At 34.5% G+C, this 23,089-nt stretch overlaps 1 protein-coding gene across 1 annotated transcript in view; it reads left to right on the forward strand.

Annotated features, from left to right (window-relative positions):
* CHM (CHM Rab escort protein) overlaps positions 1-23,089 on the forward strand; it is a 73,223-nt gene that overhangs the window by 39,389 nt on the left and 10,745 nt on the right. The window contains exons 9-13 of the mRNA XM_075053648.1: positions 10,515-10,592; positions 16,524-16,628; positions 17,507-17,570; positions 18,196-18,292; positions 22,728-22,820. Coding sequence (XP_074909749.1) covers positions 10,515-10,592; positions 16,524-16,628; positions 17,507-17,570; positions 18,196-18,292; positions 22,728-22,820 — 437 coding nt within the window. The remainder of the gene's footprint in view (positions 1-10,514; positions 10,593-16,523; positions 16,629-17,506; positions 17,571-18,195; positions 18,293-22,727; positions 22,821-23,089) is intronic.

Consider the following 23,089-nt stretch of genomic DNA (forward strand, 5'->3'; position numbering starts at 1 on the left):
GATGTTTGTCCATTCTTTGTTTAAAAAATTATTTTAACTATGAGAGCTTTTCTGCTCCTTATTATTTCACTGACTAGAAATACAGTGTTCTTCAGAAGTTTATACCTCGTGAAGGCCTTCAACCATTAGAATATATCACATAGGATGCTCTGAATCATACAAATGTTGTCAAAGTGTATAGATTTCAGATTCCTAACTAGGCATGGAAAAAATTTCAGTCAAGAAATTTTATTCTACAGGTTAGAATATACCCTGTGGTATAGGACAAATAAACGTAAGATTACATACTAAAAAAGGCTGAAAATAACTTACGTTGTCCTACTCTCATTCTTAATCATTCTTACTTCATTTTACAAACATATTTGGAATTTAAAAGCACAGAACACAAATCAGATAATACTTCTTTAATTATTTGCTTTAATAATTAAGGCAATGATAATAATATGAAGGAAGTATATCTAATACATTATTTGGTATTATCTCTTAACAGTCTCTTAACAAGTAAATTACTCTCTGCTTCTGTGTGGATGTGCAGACTCTGGTTTATGTATTCTTCCTGAAAATTAGGACTCACACATATGAAAATGTTACAGCATTATCGGAAGATCTATGGAAATAACATGAATGTTTATTATTGGAGCAAATCTGGAATGTAAATGCAAATGGAGTTTAGCAGAGTCCTTTTACATTAAACTAGAAGACAGAGAAAGGTGGCTTCCAAAAGACTGCTGAATTAGTAAAATAGTCCTTGAGTTTCATTGGGGGTTAAGATAACTTGAATTTTTATGTCTTTTCTGGAGGCAGAGAGCACATAAATGGATTTTATAGATAAGCTAATGCTTAGTGACTGGTTTCTAGTTTCTCGCTTTTCTGTTTCTGCCCTCCGGTCCTGATCTCCCAAGCTCCTCTTTGAGGGCAGAACTGTTGTATAATTGCAGCTAAAGGACCTTGTGCGAGGAACAGCTTCTTCTTTTACAAGGTCAGTAGAACTTAGAGCCAGGCAGATCTCATACTTCCACCTTCTGTAGAGATTAGTCTTCAGAGTGCATTTGTAGTTAACTACCATCACAGCAGTACAGAAACCACTGAACTTTCTTTTTCTTTCCCTCCTTCTGTGTAGTAATTTCTTAAAATTTCCACAGTGCTTTAGCCATAGTTTCTAGGACATTTGCTAGTTAAATAGTTGAATGTGTTGCCTGATGGATCCTCACTTTACTTTCATGTGAATCATCTATTTCTTGAGTTTAGCATCCCAGAGAATGATTCTTAACCTAGATTCACTAAAAAGTAGTGTTAATTGCAATATCCTTGAAAAACGTTTATATAGTTCTTCCATCTGATAAGCCAGTATTAAGCAACTTTTCTTTCAAATTCCTGTAAACTTTTCTCAAGCAGCTATGCTAGTACAGGTACAATACAGTTAAACTGTGCTTTTTATCCTCTAGTTCATTTCAGATCTTTGCCCAAAACTCAGTCAAGGGTACACCATGCAACTTAAGTGCAAGTTACTTTTGTAGCAACTTCACTCTGAGGTCTATTTTTCGATTATTATTTTGTAAAGCGAGATGCAAGTGTACTGAGTAGATTTGTTGAAAAGACTGTTTAGGGTTAACAGTGTTGTTATTTTAAGAAACAGCACTTTTTACATTGCAGTTATGACCATTCACAATCTTGACTCTTCATGGCTCTGGAACTACTTATTTTAGACCTAGTTGCAAATTCGTTACCTCAAATTTTGAATTTTTGCTGAGAAGACAGTAGCCTCATGTTTCGTATCAGTAGTCGTCTTTCAACAGTGTTTGGATTTACTTTGCAGTTTCTGGAAGCACAGTAAATTTATTCTGTAACAGAACTTATTAATATCCCTTTTTGTTTCAAGAAATGACAATACTTTTCACTTAGTAGTTTTATGGGACTTTTTCTGGCTGTACTCTTACCCAGGTAAATTTTCATAATTCTTCATGACTTATAGCTGTTTGCTAAAATCTTAATAATTTTCACTCCTCCTGAGATTTTCTTGTAAATAATTCATTAGGTTGATTTGGTAAACTGTAAAGTAAATTTATCATTATTTCTAAATACTTTATTTAAGAAGGCTAAATCCCAGATTGTTTATTTTTTTAAAAATAAACAAAACACTTCTGCTGGAAAGAGCAGTTGTATTCAAGAACTCAAATCTAAAATTTGACACAAATCTGATTTTTTTTCTTATTTTTTTCTTTTTTTTTTTTTAATCAAGAAACCTGTTACCGTGGGGTCATCTAGTCATCAAGATTTTATGGTCAAACTTAGGTTTTTCTTCTTTCATGAGCATTGGAAGACCTACTTCTTGCACAGATATTCCCCCCCCCCCTTAATTGTTCAAAGTTGTAGGATGTCACATTTGATTTGTTTTCTCCTAAGCCAGGAAATTAATTTTATGCAAAAGACTTTGCTTTCAAAATCTTTGTATGCTAAATATCTGTGTTTTTTCCTGCAGAGGTTCTTTTATAGCCTGTTGTAGAGGACTGTTCTCAAGAGTATCTCATCCCTGTGGACCTCTCATGAAGTTAGCATCTTTTTGTCTTACCAGCAGTAGGAGTCTACAAGAAACTGAAGTTCGTGGGTTGTATGCTCCCTGGCAAATTGCAGGTCTAATCTCTCAGATACTACTTCTACAAATTTTCCTTCTGCAAAAAGTAAGGATATAGCAGAAAAGAGAATGTCACATCTGCCAAATCAGCAGCTGTGTGCGGTCAGCAGCCTACATAACACTTCCAGGCAAGCAGAGGCTGAGCTGGCCACATTCACATAGCCCGTATGAGGGTGGTGTTGAACCAGAACTCTTATGAAGTGCAGCACTGACTGTGAATAGAAGTAGACTTTTGCTTCAGAAATGACTTAAAGCTAAGCAGCTGCTATTCCAAAGCAGAGTTTTGTAAAATACTGTGCACATATGTGTTAGACTTTTGTCTGCAGTTACCATATTTGTGCAACTTCAGTATTTCTTAAATGAGTATTTTTGTTCTGTGGTTATTTTTAATGTGGAAGATGGGGAATAAGTTGCATAGTTGAACTCTTGTAGAAAAGGATGGCTAACAAGTATGCATAATTGCAGAAAATTTCTGTGGTGTTAATGACTTTCAAGTGCATTATTAGATAAACTGGTCTCTCTTATTTTTTCATTTTAGGAATTTATTAATGGATACAGCTAAGCTACTTTTACACTGCTCTTAGACACTCTAAAAACTCCTCTACAAGAGTCATTAGTAACACAGCATTTGCTTAAATTACCAACAGTTTGTTAAGTGAAGACAGCTTAAACATGGTCTTACTTTTGTCAACAGAACTTTCTCAGGTTTTAGAAACAGCTTAATAAATCTACACTTGCATGAAGTGAGACTGGAAGTCTAGGAACGTAAAAATGTGTGATGAACTAAGATTTTTATTGCTATGTCTTCTAACATTTGAGTTTCAGAAAACGGAATTGGAATCTTGAGCCCATAAAAGGCAGCACTGAATTACCAAACCCCCAGAACTTGTGCATCACATCATAGGAACTCAGGTGTTAAAACTCTTGAAATAGTTGCACTTCAGTGCAAATTTGGCCATTCAGATATCATGTACAATAAATATTAATCCTTCCCAGACTCTGATGAAATAGACTTAAGTTTTACCTATTTTGTGATTATGGAAAAAAGTGCACGGAGGGTCTAATGCATTTTGGGGTAAGTGATAAGTAGGTATATTACTCAGATTCTTGAGTTTTGTGCTCTAAACAAAATCAAGTGCACCAGTTTTTATGTTTTTACCTATTTTACTGTCAAATACTATGTGCTCTACTAGAACTCTTCACAGTATCTAAATGTATATTTCTATATGTAGCAGTCTAAATCCTAGACAATAAAAAGGAGTGATTTCTCAGTTTTAAAATGAATTTTTTTAAAATCCCTAGAAAAAATACAAAATATGAAATTTGCTATAAAATTACATTTGACTGGGCTACTTTTTTTTTTTTTCTCTCCCAACCTGTCTCAGCTGTGGCATTTCCTACCTGAGCTGTCACCATTCCTGCCTGCTGTGTCTTTCCCCACAAAAAGAGTTTGCTGAAACCGAAATGAGCAGAAGCCCTTGTTCTTTTTTCTTCTCCCCAGTGTTTTGATTGGGATCTTTGCCATTACAGCATCTCTTTCTGTAGTATTTCCCAGTCACAGTGCTAGGAATTCCTTCTGCTTTACTATGCTAGGACAGAACTGAAGATCTGGTGAAAGAAATTATCTTGCTATATGAGTACAGGCATAAAAATTGTGGTTCCTGCAAAAAATACTCTTTGGACATTAACTAACTTCCGGTTGATAACTATGCAGGAAATTTCTGACAGTTCTAAAACTGTCATTTTGCTAATTGGATTTATAAACTAGGCTGATTCTGTAATCTTTCAGGACCTTTTTTTAATTTTACAGGAATGCTGAACACAATCTCCAGGAAAAAGTAGAAATATTTGGCTCTTCATTTGCTTGCTTAAGCTTTTATTGTCACATATTATCCTTTCCAATAGCTCTCCAAATGCCAGGACAGTTCTGGTTGACATTGATCATTACCTTCATTATTTCTTTGGTGCCGTTTTTAATATTTTTTTGTCTTCATCCAGCTGGGTGCACATACTGAGATTTGCCTTTTTTATGGGAATTCTCTGTTGGGAGAACTGTCTATCTGGTTTTTTTAACTGTAGCCATTTAATTTATTTGATTTGTCTGTATTCTCTTTTTTAATGCTTTTAGAACATAAAACAATATTGTAGGAAATGGTAAAGTTCTAGGGACCTTTCAGGAAACACAGAATTTAATATAAGAACAAGGTCACAGCTTTCTCTGTGTGCAAAAATAAATTGAAAGAGGACAATTCATTAATTTAGTACTTGGCATGTTTTTCTTTGATCTTTCTCCAAAGCTTGCTGTGCTGTACATGCAGTATTCATCTTTAAGGAGGGAAGCAAATACTTTTTGCTATAGAGGGCTGTACAGTTGGGGAGAAAAATACTCAATTTTTTAATTAATTGCTCCATGCATTTTAAGAAGTGGAAGAGAAACTATATGCTAGAAGTAAAACCTACTTTTTTTGGCATGGAACTATGTGATAAGATTTTCCGATTCTTTTATGTAGTTCAGAATAAACTAAGAGTAAGTCTGTAATTTAAGGGTGTTTATGGTATCTCTGTTGAAAATCAAGATGTCAGATAGAGAGACATTCTATTTTTGTTCAATTAATATCTGAGAGCATTACATCAAAGCAGTAAACTCCTCTTGTAGCAACAGATGCAGCAACCCTGAAGCCTATTTTCTCTCTTGTTACATTAGTGTTTAATTAAAGAAAACAACTAGTTGGAGGCAGTTACTTTCTGTGAAATGTAATGAAGATTTATTTTGTAAGTGACCTTCACTGTATTAGCTGAATCAGTAATCAGTAAAATTAATAGAATAATCAAATTATATACAAACTCATAAATCATCGTGAATATGCTGTCAAAAATTCAGCTTTTAATATGTCCTATTGTTTCACAGCTGTATTAAAAATTACAACTACTGATTCCTGCCTTGATGGGAACTGAAATGGCATTTAAAGGCTGTGTATGATGGAGGGCTACCAGGCCAAAAATTTTCACAACTGTTAATTTAGCTGTAATATGATTTGATGTCACCAGGGCAAAGTTGAAGTTGAGTACAGTGTTGTTGCTATCTTTCAGCAAAACTTGAATTATTGGTGTAGGCAGTCGCCAGTTAATTAGAGTAATATCAGTTTAAATGTCTGTCATTTAGGGTTAATGGTATCAAAGAGTTGCCTTGTATTTGAAGTACAGTCAAATCATCTTGAATAGCCTATTGTATGAAAGTAATGTTAGCACAATGATTTTACTTTGTCATAAATTATTGGGATGCCATTTAGTTTAATATTTCAATTTCTATATTTAAATAATTTTGGCAAGTTCTTCCTAATCATGCCATTTTTCATGCTGGGCTGTTTTAATAGGTATTTTGACTCTTTGTAATTGTTTAACACAACACGATCAAAATTCCTTTCCATTTTAATTTAAAAAGAGACGTTTTCCGCTGGCCTACTATGAAAACAGGTCATGCCCTCCTCCGCTGGATAGCAGGCTACTCTTGAAAATAAGTAATTCACATTTTTGCGCAGCCAAGCAGCAACGTTCTTCCAAAGCATGCTAGAAAAATAAAGTGCATATATCAAAAAGCCCTTGACTGTGGTTGAAGTCAAAGGAAAAATATAATTTATAGTTTTTAACAAAGGAATCTTAGTTCTAGTTAGGTTAATAGTGCTATTCTTTTATGCAACATATGAAATAAATTCATCTGAGTTGGTTTGAAAGATCCTAATACATGCTTTGTCAGGCAAGAAGCCATTGATTGCAGCATTAGAGATAATAAGCCCGTAGCTCAAGGCTCTGTAATAATTCTTCAGTGGATGTTTAACCTTTGTGTCATCTTCAACAATCTCAAGACATCCAAGGCTGGGATTCAACATGGTGTGTATTCTCCAGGTTTTTGCATGGGTAGAAGACGTATTTCTAGGGAACTGGATCTTCTGATACGGCCAGTTGTAAGCGATATTGCTGACATTTCCTTAGACCGCTACCTTTCGGAGTACAACTCAGAAGAGATGTGAGTTGGTAACCCGCTTCAGCCGTTTGCTGTGCTGCATCATTCAGGCAGTTTTGCGGTACTGTCTCTGAACTATGACTTTTGAATGCCAGTATGGATACCATTTTAGGAAGTCAGGTTTGCAAAATGAAAGTTTTCTTTTCTAGTTCATCATCTATGAACAGATATCTAAAGCTCTTGTCCTGGTTTTAGCTGGGATAGAGTTAATTTTCTTTCTAGTAGCAGGTAGAGTGTTATGTTTTGTGTTCAGTAGGAGAAGAAGATTGATAAAACTGATGTTTTCAGTTGTTGCTGAGTAGTGTTTAGACTAAGTCCGGGATTTTTCAGCTTCTCATGCCCAGCCAGCAAGAAGGCTGGAGGGGCACGAGGAGTTGGGAGGGGACACAGCCAGGGCAGCTGACCCAAACTGGCCAAAGGGGTGTTCCATACCATGGGATGTCATGTCCAGTATATAAACTGGGAGGAGTGGGGCTGGGGAGGGATTGCTGCTCGGGAACTAACTGGGCTTTGGCCAGCAAGTGGTGAGCAATTGCATTGTGCATCATTTGTTTTGTACATTCCAATCCTTTTATTATTGTCATTTTATTATTGTTATTATTACCGTTATTAGTTTCTTCCTTTCTGTTCTATTAAACTGTTCTTATCTCACCCCACAAGTTTTACCTCTTTCCTTCTGATTCTCTCCTCCATCCCACTTGGGTCAGGGGGAATGAGTGAGCAGCTGCATGGTGCTTAGTTGCTGGCTGGGTTAAACCACAACACTATCTTCAAAACAAAATTAAAAATAATAAAAAAAAAAAGAAACAAGAACAACAACCAAACCACCAACAAAAAAAACCCCACCCACCAAACAAAAAAACTGTTCGTTAAACCAGGAAAATCCTGCTATCATCCCAGAAATCTGGGAGAACTATGTTCCGCCAAACTAGCCTGCCATTCTCATATTGATTGTTTGCTTTGGCTAGTCTGATGCCCAGTTAATGCTAAGCAGGTATTAGAAATGTAGTCACACTAGTCTGTTAAATTATAGTGTAAACTCTACCAAAAGACAAATAGAATTACACATTATTTTAAATACAATACCTAGGCAGACTCTGTTAATGAAATGGCAGGTGTAATTTCTAATTTTTATGCCCTCCCAGTTTCAGCTCTGTCCTTTCATTTGTGAGCTGAACATCAAATGTCTGGGTCACACCAAAACTCAGCTGAATAACAGGAACTCGGAAAACTCAGTTTCCTTCTCCAGCATGGTAAGATGGAACAGTGTGTCACTGTATCAAATGTGCTACAGGCTGTTTCATGATTTACTCATGAGAGGCTATTTACTTTTGAATAATAGGGATCACAAGAACACAGGTGTATTTAACTTGTAGGATGAAGGAGGAATTGTGAGATGTCACTTGATAGCATTTGACAGTTGTCTCTAATAGAGCAGTTCTCTCTGAGAAAGGGATATGCAGTTTTTGTCAATATGCAAATTATTTGTTCATTCTTTTTCTTCAGCTTACATGAGAAGAGGTCAGTGATGGCTGATTGATTTGAATGAACCACTGGAGATTCTTGAATGAGTAAATAAAATTAAATAAAAAAAAAAAATTAAAGGTGCCCAAGATAGATCAGACATTGGAAACAGTCCAAACCTGAAATTTTATTGTAAAGGATCAGACACATCTCCCCCATCTTTTTTCTTTACCTTTTTCCACTATGTAATTTCCATGCTGACTGAAAATTTTAGAGAAAGATGATTTCTTTTTTAAAATAATTTGAAAAATATTTTTTAAATGCTCTTACTGTTTTTTTTGTCACACCAAGTTCTAGAGAACTTCATCCTCTGCCTTCTGTATTATTCTTATAAAAAGAATGCCCCTGAAATAATGCACTGTAAACAAAAAACTAACTGAAGTTTATCTGAATTCACAGTTAATCTTGAAGCTCTATCCTCGAGAATCTCTAATGTATATCTTGTTTCTGTAAGAGCCTGAATTTCTCTGCATTATAGTGCTCTCACAGAAAGTTTAAAGAGTTTTTTAAAAATACACAGCAAAAAGAATTTTGGTTGTTATGTTTGCTTGATAGCATTTTGAAGAATGTGGGTTTATATTAAAATCTTTCAGGAGCTAGAGTTAAAAAAAACCTTATAACTAGTGATATCACAGTCATTTCAATGTTAATGGGGGTCCAGTAAAAATTTTAGGCATCGCTTGCAGGAACTGAACTTTATTTTTTTGTGAATTAATTTATCTTGTGTCACATTAAATCAACAGAAGAGTAATCCCCAGAGATCAAGCCTATTTTTTGGCAGATAGAAGTGAGGATGCGGGGATTAACCCGGGATCGTGTTTATCACCAGACCAACTGAACTTTTACTGTGGAGCGTTACAGGAGAGCAGTTTCAGGCTTTGCGTAGGCCAGATTCATCTGGTGAAGAGTTTTAGTCAGAGATCTCTTCAAGGAGGTGATAAAACATGTTGGCTAGTGATGAAATCTGGCAGTGGGCTGACCTCACATGGAGGCCCAGGAGTCAGGCAGTAGGTACAGTCAGGCTAGCTCCTCTCTGGAATCCCAGAATGGAAAGAAGAAAATGGTTTGTTGACCATTTTAAAAAGTGGGAAATTTGAGTATGATTTAGCAGGGAAGTCTCTGGAATGCTTCCTTACAAGTACTCAGCAGTGGAACACCGGGGTGAGTGGAAGACAAATACCTCCAGCTAAGTGTGGTGTTTTGCTAGGCAGGAATGTGTGCAGGGTATAGCAGCGGGTTGCTTCTTACAATAAGCCATGTTGCAAGTGGTGTGGTAAAGTCTCCTCTTCTCCCACAGACCTGTTCTGGTCTCTGCCCACTACTGAGTTTGGTTTGTTGACCCCTGCTGCAGCACTGCCGTTCTCAACTGTGTATATCTCACTGTGTCAAAGCAAAATAGAGAAGCTTGACTGAATTATTACAGAATCTCTTAATAAAAACTGTTTTTTCGAGAAGTTGGTATAAACATATATTCAGAAGTAACTACCTCATATTTAAATGTTGTAATCTAGTTTCTTTAAACTGTGAGTCTCCTTAGAGTTTAAAACAGATGAGTTGTAATATTGGCTTAATGTTTGGGTAGTGTAATTTTCCTTGGTTTGGGTAATGGGCTTTGTTTGCAAATGGAAAATGGCTAAATAGTTTAGTATACATTAGATTTTGACAAACTGACTTGTGAAGCCAGTTCCTTTTTCATTTAGGAAGTTTTCATCAGTCCATGTGCAGAATATCGTAAGCAACTATATCATAACATAGGCAGAACCTGGAGGAATTCCTATTTGTAAGAGGGCACCTTTAGATTGTAAGAAGTCTTCATTCTAGTGGGGCACTTAATGCCCTCAAAAATTAAGCTGCTTTTAGCCAATGAAGTTCCCACAGTACATTTTGTAAGAGTAGAGAAATAACTTCTGAATTACACACACTTGGAATTCTAGTAGGAGTTTGGTATGGTTATAGTGTGTTCTTACATTCTCGTTCCGTACCATGTGCAATGTAGTGTGGTCAGTAGATACTCTGTGCATCTTCAGTAAATAGATGCTTTTCCATCCTGAATGACTGACGATGGTAACAGAGAATGAGTGCTCAAGCTAGTGTAACAATTTAGAGGACTAAGATAAATGCTAATACAAAAAAAAGTTAACAACATATTCTTTACAAAAACTGTTTGATGTGTTTTATTTTGATTGTTTTTTGATTGTCTGATTCAGGGATTAAGACACGTCATTAAAAATATACTACATCATGCACAGGCCTTCGCCTTGCTTATGACACACACTCACACTGATTACAATTAGTCATGATAGGAGTAACCTTTATTTTTTCCTAATATGTTTCTAGGATGTGTGCCGTATTTGGTGGAATCTATTGTCTTCGCCATTCCGTGCAGTGCCTTGTAGTGGACAAAGAATCTGGACGGTAAGGGTAATATAAGTAACCTTCTGTTTATATACAAAATGCAGATGAAAAATGTGTTAAGTCAATTTAAAAAAAAATGATTCTTCAAAGATCCTCCTTGGTATTAATAACACATCAACCTTGATTAAAAGTAATTTGTGTATAGGTCCTCCAGAACAAGGAAAGTGGGTCTAGAATATAGAAACTAAATTAATTTCCCTGTGATATTACTACAGCTCCTGATCACCCAAGCTTGGAAGACAAATCATTTCAGCTGCCGGGGGGCTGGTGATGAGTGATGTTAGTTTTCCTTGTGGCCTTACCTACTCTAATTGATTTTCATCAGATGACAACAAAGCCCTCTGTTATTGCATTTTTAAAAATGGAGCTCACCTAAAGACTCATCAGATTAATCTTTGCTGATAATGCATGTCACTCCAAGAGAAAAGACTTTAATGAGTTTTTAGGTAGATTGTTGTCATAAACTATGCTGCCCTCTTATCCTAGGATAAATTCTTTTACAACAATATCAGGCCTGTAGGCGGGTTTAAAGTTGAGCTAAGAAAAATCAACCCACAGTTTTTTCCACAGTGGCATTTTTCACACCTCTGTAAATTGTCATGATTCCTGTTACATACATTCTATCAGTTATTAGTCTAACTGCAGACTCTGGCTCTTTTAAGAGTCTCTTTTCAGCTTAGTTTCTGTAATTGAAAAGTTCAAAACATTCTGGAGAAAATTTTGCAAATTAAGCTAGAAAACATGTAGTAACATTCTATTAGCTAAATCAGCAGTTAAATGATCGGTGTAATGTGTTTACTTTCCAGTTGCACTGCACATTTGACTCTTTGAGCATGGTACTTGTAGCTAGATTTGTCATGACATGGTCAAGTAATATCTGTTTTCCCTGAAATTTGATGAACAACAGATTTTATCTTTCTGTCAGTTCTTTAAGGTTCTGAAGTTCATTGCACAGTTTCAGACTTTGAGATGCAAATGTGATAGCATTTCATCATGTGTGTTGTTGTTTTAAGTGCATGATTCATATGCAAATGAAATTATGCCCCTTTCATAAACTCTATAGTTTATTTTAACAGTAATACTTGAACTTTTACTGCAGGCAGCTTTATTTTTCAATAGTGTTTAAATAGTTAACTTGCTCTTTCAGAGGAACAAAGCTTATAGTTGTTAGTAACTTCCGAACACCACTCTATGGAGATCTTAACTGGTCAGTGGTGCTGGTTACCCCAGTTTTCAGCTTCTTTTGCACATTCTGAAGATCTTTGAAATGAATGTTTTCTTTGTTAAGGTTATATGTATTCCAAAAAAGGTGGAGTGCTGCTCTTCCTTTAACCTGCTTTTATGTTTTGAATTGAATATGTTCCTCAGGGTTCCAGATAGGTTTCAAGTGTCTTTTTTAGGCTATTAGGCTGCTTTAGTGGTTCACTTATGCCATTCTCACTTAAAACAGAAGGACAGGTTTTTGAGGTGTAGAATCACTGAAATATTTTTAAAAGACTTTACCAGACTTTCATTATTCCAAAAACTTCGGTCTTTCAATAATGCCATTATCTGATGCTGAATATGAAGAAGCACAACACATCCAGCTTCCCAAGTCTAGTCAGCTGCCTTTTCCTTGGAGCCATCTGCCTGATTCTGTTGTCTCTTTTTACGTCTGCCATAGTTTCAAAGCAGGTATTTTACCAAGTGGCATTTCTACATCAAAATAAAAGTTAACAAAATATATGTGTAGAAGAGAAGGGAAGTGTCAGACTTCTTTGAGATGATGAAAATAATGCAGCCTAGGACAAAATGTTTTTTGAAAAGGTATTTTCAGCAATGAAAGAAGGATCATATAATGTTCTCTTTTTTTCCCTAGTAATTTTAAAAAGTCTCAAACATCGTCTTCACCGTAGCAAAAATGTCACTCAAAAAGCTGAGTTTCTTTGACCTAGGTACATGGTTTTATTCAGTTACGTTATTTCTCTTGATTTTCTTTTCTCTCACCTGAGTGCAATATTGCTTTTACTTGCTAAGTCTTTTCCTTAGAGTGTTACTTAGCAAGCTATCCAGTTTGTTGCCAAGATCATTACTATTTCCTTTCCCTCCTTCTTCTTTCTTCATGTTACCTCTTTCCTGACTGTGTATTTCCCTCCCTGCATCAGCTCTAATTTCCTCTTGACTTTGGGCTTCAGTGTTTTGCTTAATAAAAATCAGCTATCAAATTGTTAATGAGGGTATTTATGAGTTACTGAGCTTTTGAGTCAATAGGCCATTAATAGTAATTGGTAATAGACAAATTCATATCGTGTTGTCAGTACAGCTGTCTCTCTAGTTTCAGAGGCAGCTTACCTCGGTTACAAATAGGTTAAACTCACAACAGTAGAAATTTAGTCAAATTGTGTAGTATTCATTACTATTTTATAAGCATCTTCCATAGGCTTCCAGACTTCATCAAGATCTTAGTGCAGTTATTTTTTCACTATTTTTAATATTCTTGCTTTAGGACATGTAAGGAAAACTTATTCTTACAGCTACAGCCTTGATTTTCTTCTCAGACTTTGTTGCTAGTTTAGAATTTAATTTGAGGTCCCTAAATATCAACAAAGGTTATTCCAACTCCTTTTTCTATCCCCAACTATACAATTATTTTTATAATTTATAGTAATTTTTATAGTTTATGAAAGTAAGATTCAGAGAAAACAGTGTGAAAGTATAGAAACTTGTAGACATACCTATTTTAAGGTTTTGGTAATCCACTTGAAAATTTATATTTTTTACGTATTGTATCAGATTAGGTTTGCTGTTTTAATACATATGCAGAACATCCTGTGTTCTTGATAAAACTCTGATGCTCTGTTAGAAAATAAAAAACAGATCATATTCCTTAGGTTGAGGAGAAAGCACATTGAATGTATACACGCTAATTATTTTTCTTTTTGTTGTTTATTTTTTCCGTGTTTATTGTAGGTCACTTTTTGGGGTACATATGATAAAATCTGAAGTATTTTAAATTGCATGGATTCCATTAATAATAATGGTAGGGATGTTATGTTGATTACATTTTACGTATGTTTCCAATTACATAATTCTGTCTCAAAAATGGAAAAGATATGATAAATGGAAATTTATACATCTGTAATAAAAAGATATAGCAAACACATAGTAATTTACATATCTTTCTTGAAATATTGCATACTGGCTTTGTCAGTGCTGGTAAGTCCATTTCAAGGATGTCGCCCTTAGTCCATTAGTTTGGATAATGAGCCCTATAAAGTACATTTATAACTCGTGGCACTGCAAGGAGATGGATTCTAATTTTCATCCTTTTATCTAGACACATTGAAAGAAGGTCAATGGAGGGTTCTGTATGATTCATTGTCCCAACACATATCAGATGACAGAGACCTGATAATGTCAGTGCATAAGTGTTTTCCATATTTGGAAGCAGTACTTGAAAGAAATTTTCTCAGCATCATCCTTTGAAGTAAAGTGGAGACTGAAATTAAAAGCGCTATCTCTTTTTCTGTGTAAAATCTTATCAAACATATGACCTGATAGCTATTCCTGAACAAAGGAGAGGAAACAACACTTAGCAGGAAAATAAAAAGTGTGTAGTTGCTTTTGCTGGCTTTGAGTGATGCAACATGACATTTAATCAACCTTTCCCCTTCAATAACATTTAGGGGGGTGGCAGGGGAAATTGTTTCATAAACAATAAGAAAGGTTATAATTAGAAATGAACTGTAGCAGCTTGACTTCCTTGTTTATTTGCAGTATTCAAATGAGTGCTTGAGAATGAAATCAGGTTAACATTAGGAAAAAACTTGTTAAAGTTACAAGTGAAACACATGTTGAATAGAATGTGATTGAAACTGTATGAAGAATACTACATGTTTAAAGTTAAACAATGCTTGTATCATTAGACTTCTTCTAATTACTGTTTTCAAGTTACGTGTTGAATTTGAATATAGCTATATATGTAGTATCCAGGTTCCTATGAAATCAGCATTAGAAGTTAGTGTTATAAAAACATGCTTAATTGTCATAAACCTCTTACGTTTGTAAATAAGCATTGCATGCACCCTTTTTCCATTCTCATTTCACACTGCAGAAGCAAGTGGTTTACTAAAGCTAGTGGCAGCTGATTGCTGTTACTTATTTAGGTTTGGTTCTCATCTCTAGTTTTATAGATTGTTTTGATCACAGAAGCTAATGAATAAATTGAAGTTACAGAAATGCTGTTTGTTCATAAGGCATAACTTGCATGTCAGATACCTACTGATACCTACTGATAATGTTGCACTATGATAAAACACATTTAAATCTGTAAGGGATCTCTGTATTGGGCATCCTTTTGTTTCTTTTGATGTTTCCCTGTGTATGCGCACGTGTGTGTGTGTGTGTGTGTGTTTGTAAATGTGTGAGAGAGCATTTACTGGTTTGAATCCTGTATATTAAATTGACTGAAACATTGAGATACTGATTCAGAAGAATTTAATTTAAAAAAAAAAATGTAGTAACTTTCATAAACCAAGCAAAAGTTAAATAAAGCTAATTTGCTTTATTTAGTTTTACAGGAAGTGTTCTGATATTGTAGAAAATATTAAATTCTTGTTTTAGAAATCAGTATTAAGCCTTAAAGTCTCTTAGGATATGGAAACAAGCTATAAAGAAAGAAACTGTAGTGCACATATTTTCCTTGCACTTTAGATAGGAAAAGCATTCATTAAGATAGGTGCTCTTTAAACCTCTAGGAGTTTCTAAAAAAGTTTGCAATGTCTCAGTTTGAGGAGACTGTACAATTAAATAGAACACTGATCATGGCATGCAGGAGTCAGCAGTAGAAGTTTTTAGTTAGTATCTGTATGCAGCCTCCTTTTTATTTGTCTCATATGTATGATTTAGTTTCATATATGTTATATTTAAGTCTGAAGTTTGTTCTTTCATAGAGATCTTTCCCCGTTAAAATCTCCAATTTCTATCCTGTTCTCATTTAAGCTCCCTGAATTGCTTCTTTCCTGTGGTTTTCATTTCTGTCCCATTTATGAGTGTTAGTGTGTTGTGTTACACTTGAATTTTGAAAATTTTTGTAGCAATGTCTCAACTTTTAATTAATCTCATTTTATTTTGACCTGCTTGCATTCAGAAAAATGGGTGGGCAGGGGGGACAAGGCTGGTCCTTGGGTTTTTCTTCTTTTTTTTTCTTTTTTTTTTTACTTTTTCAAGAATTGCCTGAGGCAGACTAATACATGCTTAGATTAGAATTTGTATATGTTCAAAGTCAAGCAGTATCTATCAAGAATGTTTGTGTTGCTCTTAAAGCAATGTGGCTTAGTTAATCCTTTTTTGTGTAATTTAGAGATAAATAGTGCATTTAGTCACAAATATAGAAGCTCAGAAAAGTTCTCTAGGAACAGTCTGATGCACACATTTCTCAGGGATTTTTCCTTCCATCTCTTAAGTTAATTTGCCATTTAATTTGTCAAAAATTATTGTCAAAATAAACTTGTCTTTGGTAAAGGTTGCTGACTGGGGAAAAATAACACTGCAATAGGGTAGCACTTACAAAATAATTCACAGTATTACTTTTCCATGTATCATGAAGTAAGAAATGTATGCCATTTTCACGTACAATCAAATGCCAGTGTTATTAGCTTATATTTAGTTTTCCTTATAAAGTGGCCAGTTTATTAATGTTCCAATATCATTATCTATAATTGCATTGCAAGTAAAAAATTGTATATACCAGGTAGAATGTGTAAGTTTATGATTTAATTATCAATTTCAGTTGAGTTGTTTCAGGGGTTCACCTGTTAAATGTGTAACTAACTTATTTGAAAGTTATAAATGATGTGCTATATAACTCAATTCCGAAAACTTACACATGCTTTTGTTACCTTATATCTAAATATCTTATTTTGGTTTGATTTTTTTTTTTTAAAAAAACAGATGCAAAGCTATTGTGGATCATTTTGGACAAAGAATAAGTGCTAATTATTTTATTGTGGAGGATAGTTACCTTTCAGAGAGTGTATGCACAAATGTGTGTTACAGGTATGTGATAAAACAGTAAACATAGTAAATTTCTTTAAATAATAGTGTATGAAGTACCCTGCAAGTTAAACTTAAGAGATTATTGTCTCCTGCTTTATCTTTGCAGTACAGCTTAGTTCTGTGCATAGTTCTTGTCGTCTTCTATATACGTCAGGGCATACTGTATACTTTCTATCTTTAGGTTTTCTTAAATTGTCCTCTAAATCATATTCCCCTTTGCCTTATAAAAAATCCAATAGCTCTAAGTGCATTAGGATTTCATATTTTTTAAAAAGCATTCGGAAGGTGGAGGTGCCTATTGCTATTCTCACTTGAAATTTGGTCAGGTTTAGAAAAGTATTAAAAGTCATTGTTTTCTCTGATTTTTGTTGTTCTTGCCAAAAGCATTGGACATATGCTGCTGCCTTTTTCTTCAAAATACTGCAGATAATATATTAGGAAAACTGTAGCAGTAGGTGCAGTGCAGAAATAATCATAGGCAATGGAGGATTAGAAACTTCAATTCGTGAGCTCCACCCTAGTATATTTGCCCTTAGTCCAAAGTGTCCTGTGCTCTTTGGAACATAAAAAGTCCTGTAATATGTTGCTACTAATCTTGATCAGATAAACAAAAGATTTTTTAAAAAATCAGAAGGATATTCCAGCTGTTTTACATAACAGCACTGGCTTATTTATTCATCATCTATTTGGGTCATTGAAAATACTACATTAGTGTTCCAGATGTGTTCCTACTTCAGCAACAGGCAAGATATCCCACTAACAATCATAAATAGCCTTCCCACAGTATTATATTTAGATTGGTATTGCCAAAACTATGAATCCAAATTGCTACTTTTTACGTTTTTGTGAAATGCCAGAATTGTTCTGTTTAATTGTAGGCAGATCTCCAGAGCAGTGCTCATTACAGATCAGTCTGTACTAAACACAGATTCAGAGCAGCAGGTATGTATCAATTTTGTATCACTTATCTCTTTATGAATTGTAAGTTGGCAGGAATTAATTCAGGCTTTTGTTTCTGCATGAATCCAGCTTTTTAGTCAGCTGTTTCTATTGGTAATTGTTTAATTCGTGAGTCTCTATAAAAACTATTAGGAATTTTTTTTTATTTCATTTTAATTCCATGGCAGTTTGGTTCGCACTACAAAATAAGAACATATATGACAGACAAGTCTGTTCTTCATAAGTCTTACTAGTAGCAGTCCTGCATAAAAGTTCTCCAGTCATTCTCAACTAACAGTGCTCTGCCCAGTGTTCAAAAAAAGATTTTGCAGTCTCTTGCCATCAGAGTTTCTAAACTGTCCTCCTTTTGGAAAAGGCTGTGATAGGAGGTTTTCTTTCTGTTTGGCAGCTGCAGACATTGCTAACAAAGGTGGCCTTGCTGACTTGGGTAGAAATTCTTGAATGCTCAAATCCTGCAGGATTGATTGCACAAATTGTTACTAATAAACCAGAAAACAAAACTATATAACTGTATGCAGTTATTTTTCACATTTACTCAGAATTGTTTTGGTTGCCTCATCCTCCATGTTACTCTTCTTTAACATAAGTTGTTCCTTCTGTTTGATAGGTTTCCATTTTGACAGTGCCTCCAGTGGATCTAGGAAAACCAGCAGTTTGCGTTATTGAGTTGTGTTCCTCAACCATGACATGCATGAAGGACACTTGTAAGTACAGGGTATATGTAATCTTAACTATATTTTTCCTTTTGACTATATCACCTCTGAAACAAAATGTAAAATATGTGCATATCATTCCTCTGCTGCACAATGACCAGGCTATTACCTGAGAAAACAGTGTATAGTAGGTTACTGTTACCAGCAGATGAGAGAAATAGTCCATTGTCTTCATTCTATAGCAGTTGTGTGCTGCTTCATATGGCTTAGGAATCATACTACAAGATTCTTGTTGCAATCAATCTTTTTTAAATTTACAGGTGATAATTATTAATGTAAACTCTTATTGTCATTTTCATGGTAATGAAATATATTGTTCTTTATTTCCAAATGGATCACATGTCAAATGTTCCTTTTAACACTTAGGTGCCTAATAAGCTTGATAGTTGTAGTCTTATTAGTACTGGGACAATACTCTGTTTACTGTACCGTAATTATAAAATAGCACCAACAAAGAGCTTTTTGATAAGACTGCTGTATTTTTTTTCTATTTATTTAAAAAAAGTATTAGAATTCCACATTTTGTTTATCTGCAAGATTGTTAAGACAACTGAAGATTTTGTAGAATGACAGATAAGGTTAGTGGAGAGCTCTAGCAGACTATTTCTTCTCCACTGCAACTAGCTAAGATTGTGCAATCTTCAAGTAAAAATATTAAGGTTTTTTTAACTTAGAAATGTTTTTTTTGTAAAATTTTCTGCCAAGAATTTCTCTTACCACTATAATTAAAGGGCCAAAACCCACCCAAAGTATTTTCTCAAATCATTTCTGAAAAAACCTGTAAGCAAAAAGGTGGGATCTAGGTTAACATGGATGCATGTGGGGTTTTTGTTTGTTTGGTTGTTTTTTTCCTTTCAGACTGCCTTTGAAATTTAAGAGAATCTTTATGCTGTAGGACTCTGTGGCCTTGTAAAAAGTGCTACAAATTTTTGGTTTCATAAGGATAGGTTTGCAGTATAAGCATCAAGTATATTTCAATATTATTTCTGGCAGAATGTTTTGGAGCACATCTTACTGGTAGTTTGTTGTTAGTTTGTTTTTTTGAAAATGGACTACCTTAGCTGAACTATCAAATTGAAGTACCTGAAGTACACTGTATTTGGGGGCTTTTTATCTTCTGAAAGTTTTGGTAGAGGTGGGATTGTGTCCCATTATGAGATTTGGAGAGGGAAGGAGTGCATCATGATATATTTGAGGTATAGTTATAAAAATTCTTATAAGAACATTGTTATTGTCATCTACTGCATTACATTCTTTAATTCTAAAAATACCACAGAGATCACCTTTCTAGAAGGGACATCCCAGTATTTCCATTAACAGTTTTCTATGTACAGAGCTTTATGACTCTTGTTGGTATTTTATGTGAACTTGAAATAGATGAGCAACAAAATGTTCTTACTGGGTATTTATTTTTCTTTCCAAATTCTTCCGAATTCTGTTAATTAGAATACCAGCTTGCGACACTACGGAAGATACATAGAATTAGAGGTTGCCTGACCTAATGCTTTTTAACCAAAAAAAAGTAACTGTAATAATAACCAATTTATTTTACTGTTACCTAGGCTTGAACTCAGTTCTTTGCATATGAAAGAAGAGTGAACTAAATGATTAAGTCATTCAAAGTTATATTTCCTACTTAATAAAAAAACCCAAACAAACCTGTAATTAAGCATTTAGTGCTATAAAGCATATTGTTAATACTTATCCTTTAAATATCTGATTTACTTTATTTAAGGGTTCACAAAATACATATAGCAGGAAGTGAAATTAAAGAAGGATTGATGTTCAAGTTGGTGTAAATTATTAGTTTCATGAGAATTTCTGTGCTGCTGAAAAATTAAGGTTTCTGTTATTTACTTTTCTCCATAAATTCTTTTCATTTCAGAAGAGAAGCTACTACATTCCTTCATGAAATTTGTCTTCATGTATTGAAATAATATAGTTCTATTTTAGGTATAGCTCAGTTCTAGTTATGGGACATAATTCATAATTTTTTAAAGAACTTTTACATCATTATCTGTAAATGGGTTTTAACCTGAGTGATTTCTCCGTCAAACAATTATTTAAGATAAGTATACAAATACATCTACTCTTTGATCACACTGCATAAATGACAGGCACATAATCTGTAATGCCAGTTGAGTGGAACCAAACTCCTTCACTTGCCCTAAAAATTGAGACTGTAATGATGAAATCATGAACTAAACTCATCGTTCTTCTTGCTAGAAGAATTACTTGAAGACAAATGTTGGCAACCACTGTAACTAATGCAGTTATACTCGAGTAAATCAACTGTAATCAAAATATATACTGATGACTGTGACTCATAGCTATAACCTTAAAGATAATAAAAAAGATTTTATAGAAAGTAAATGATGTGAACTTTAGTGATTTATAGCTGGGTTTTTTGAGGAAAGACTAGATGGTATTACAACGTTTGGGGTTGTAAACATTTAGTTAAGGTTACAGGGAGGCTTTCATTATCACCACCTGTTTTCTTTTACTTTTTTTAGTACATACCCCTTCTAGACAGAAGGTTTGGTTTTGGTTAAATAAAAAATGGGTATTAATGTTTGAATATAATCTCTGTGTGTGCAAGCTGAAAGAAGAGGAGCATGAAGGGTTAAATTTCTGGTCGCCTGGAGTCAGTGTCAAACTTACTGTGGCACAGCTGCGGCCAGGAAATCATTCAAGATACCTATGATGTATTTGTAAATAACGACACAAATATAGCCAGATTTCAGAGTGAAAAGAGAAAAATGTTATATGGATTTAAAATAACACCATAGCTATACATTGCTATTGAATTGATCAGAAATGTACAGTAATGAAGAAAAAATGAATCAATTTAAACTTCGTACAAAGATATGTTAAACTTCTTCATGATTCTCTGACAGATATTTCTCTGCTGGTAAGTTCCCAGACAACTATTCAGTAGCAAATGAGTCAGTTAAGGTTGTTTTTATAAAAAGCTTTAAGATGAGGGTTTTAAATATCTGAATGAATGGATGTAAAATCAGGTAGGATAAAGCAGCAGAGTAGCTGGTTCTGTATCTGAATACAGACCAATGGAACAGAAAAGAGGTCAAGAGCTGCATCAAGTGATTATCTCTTCTAAGGAGTCAGCAACTTCACTAGTTTGCAAAACAGAACAAATGAAGGAATAGTATGTTGCATGAGGAATCTGTTTAGCAACTTTATTTTCATGAAGGCAAGTACATTAGCAAGAAATCAAAATATCAAATCTGCATTATTCAAGCAAAACTGTGAATTTTCACAAATACAAAATTGGACTTAGTGATGTTGATTTGCCCCTGCTGCGAGGTGAATTTTGATCAATTATGTAGTTCCACAAATGTGTTCTTGTGGTCCAAAATATTTTCATGTCATCTTTTTCCAGTATGGGTTTGCTGTATGCTGTGATTAGTTTCTGATGTGTACAGAGCACCTCTTGAAATCAAGTACTTGAAATCAGTTTTGCAAATTGTCAGAAATCCTTACTGGCCCACCTAACCTAATTTCACCCTTACCCAAACACAAAACTGTTCTTTCGCCCATCCTATAAGAAGGTAGATGAATAAAATGCTGTAGAGGTTTTTGTTATGTTATATACCAAGGGATTGCATGTGTCATAACTTACATTGCAGCACAGTTCTCTGATATTCAGCAGTGCTTATCTTTAAATTCTCTCTGGTTTGTCAAAACATGACAGTGTCCCAGTGTTCTTCATTCTCCATGTGGCTGGAGAGAAATAGTTAATGGCCAGCCCACTTGAGCTGTAAAGTAAAACATGCATCTATTCACTTCATCCCCTATTTACTGTTTAGTACGATAAAAGAAATGGAAGTCTTGCTCAAACTTTTTACTTCAGTGGAGAAAGATAGCTTCCTACTTACTCCTGTACAGCCAGACTTAAACTGTGAGTAGCCAAATTTCCAAATTCCCACTCAGTCCCAATTTAGCTCTTAAAGGAGAGCATTGATGAAAGTAGTCATATTTGTGGGTTTAGTATGCTGTTGAACTATTGGACTGTTAACACCGATAAGAATGCACTTGGGGTTTCTAGAGGTTATTAATGGCAAATACAATGTGTTGTCCAGATTCTTGCTGCTGCTTTTCCTGCTATCAGTAGACACATTTTCATAGAATGGCATTCTCTCTGTCTGCACTGCTGATGTTAAATTTTACTTTCATCTTAGCAACATATATGGAAGAGAGAGATAATTATGAGATGTGTTAAGAAAATTTCTCTGTGTGGTGTATATACACTGTATTTCCATAATACATTACTTCTCTGGGTTAAAGGAAGTGATTTGTACGAAGAGCAGTGATTTCTAAAAGACTGTTGTGCCTTTTAAAAATTGTAAATTATATTTATATATCTGTGTATTGGTGAGAGTAATTAGTTTGTGTTCTCTTTTAACAGATTTAGTCCATTTAACCTGTCCATCAACTAAAACTGCTAGGGAAGATTTAGAGCCTGTTGTACAGAAGTTATTCAATCTAAATACAGAAAAAGGTAAAATAAATAAACAAAGTATTAAGAGATTATTTTGCAAAAACATAATTTACCCTTGTAACTAAAGTATCTGTTACTGAACGTCTGAATCTGTCATCAGAGTCAACATATGGTGAGCTGCTATTTAGATATCAACATTTCAAAGTAAAGGAATCTATTTTGAGAATGAGATTGATTAGACAGATGTCAGGTTTTTTGTATTACATGATCTAATGTTCCAAGTCTTCTTCAGCTGTGGTTTAACTTCATTATACAAGGACCATGGCTAT

The sequence above is a fragment of the Buteo buteo genome, chromosome 22, assembly GCF_964188355.1.
Source record: "Buteo buteo chromosome 22, bButBut1.hap1.1, whole genome shotgun sequence".
NCBI classification, from domain to species: Eukaryota; Metazoa; Chordata; class Aves; order Accipitriformes; family Accipitridae; genus Buteo; species Buteo buteo.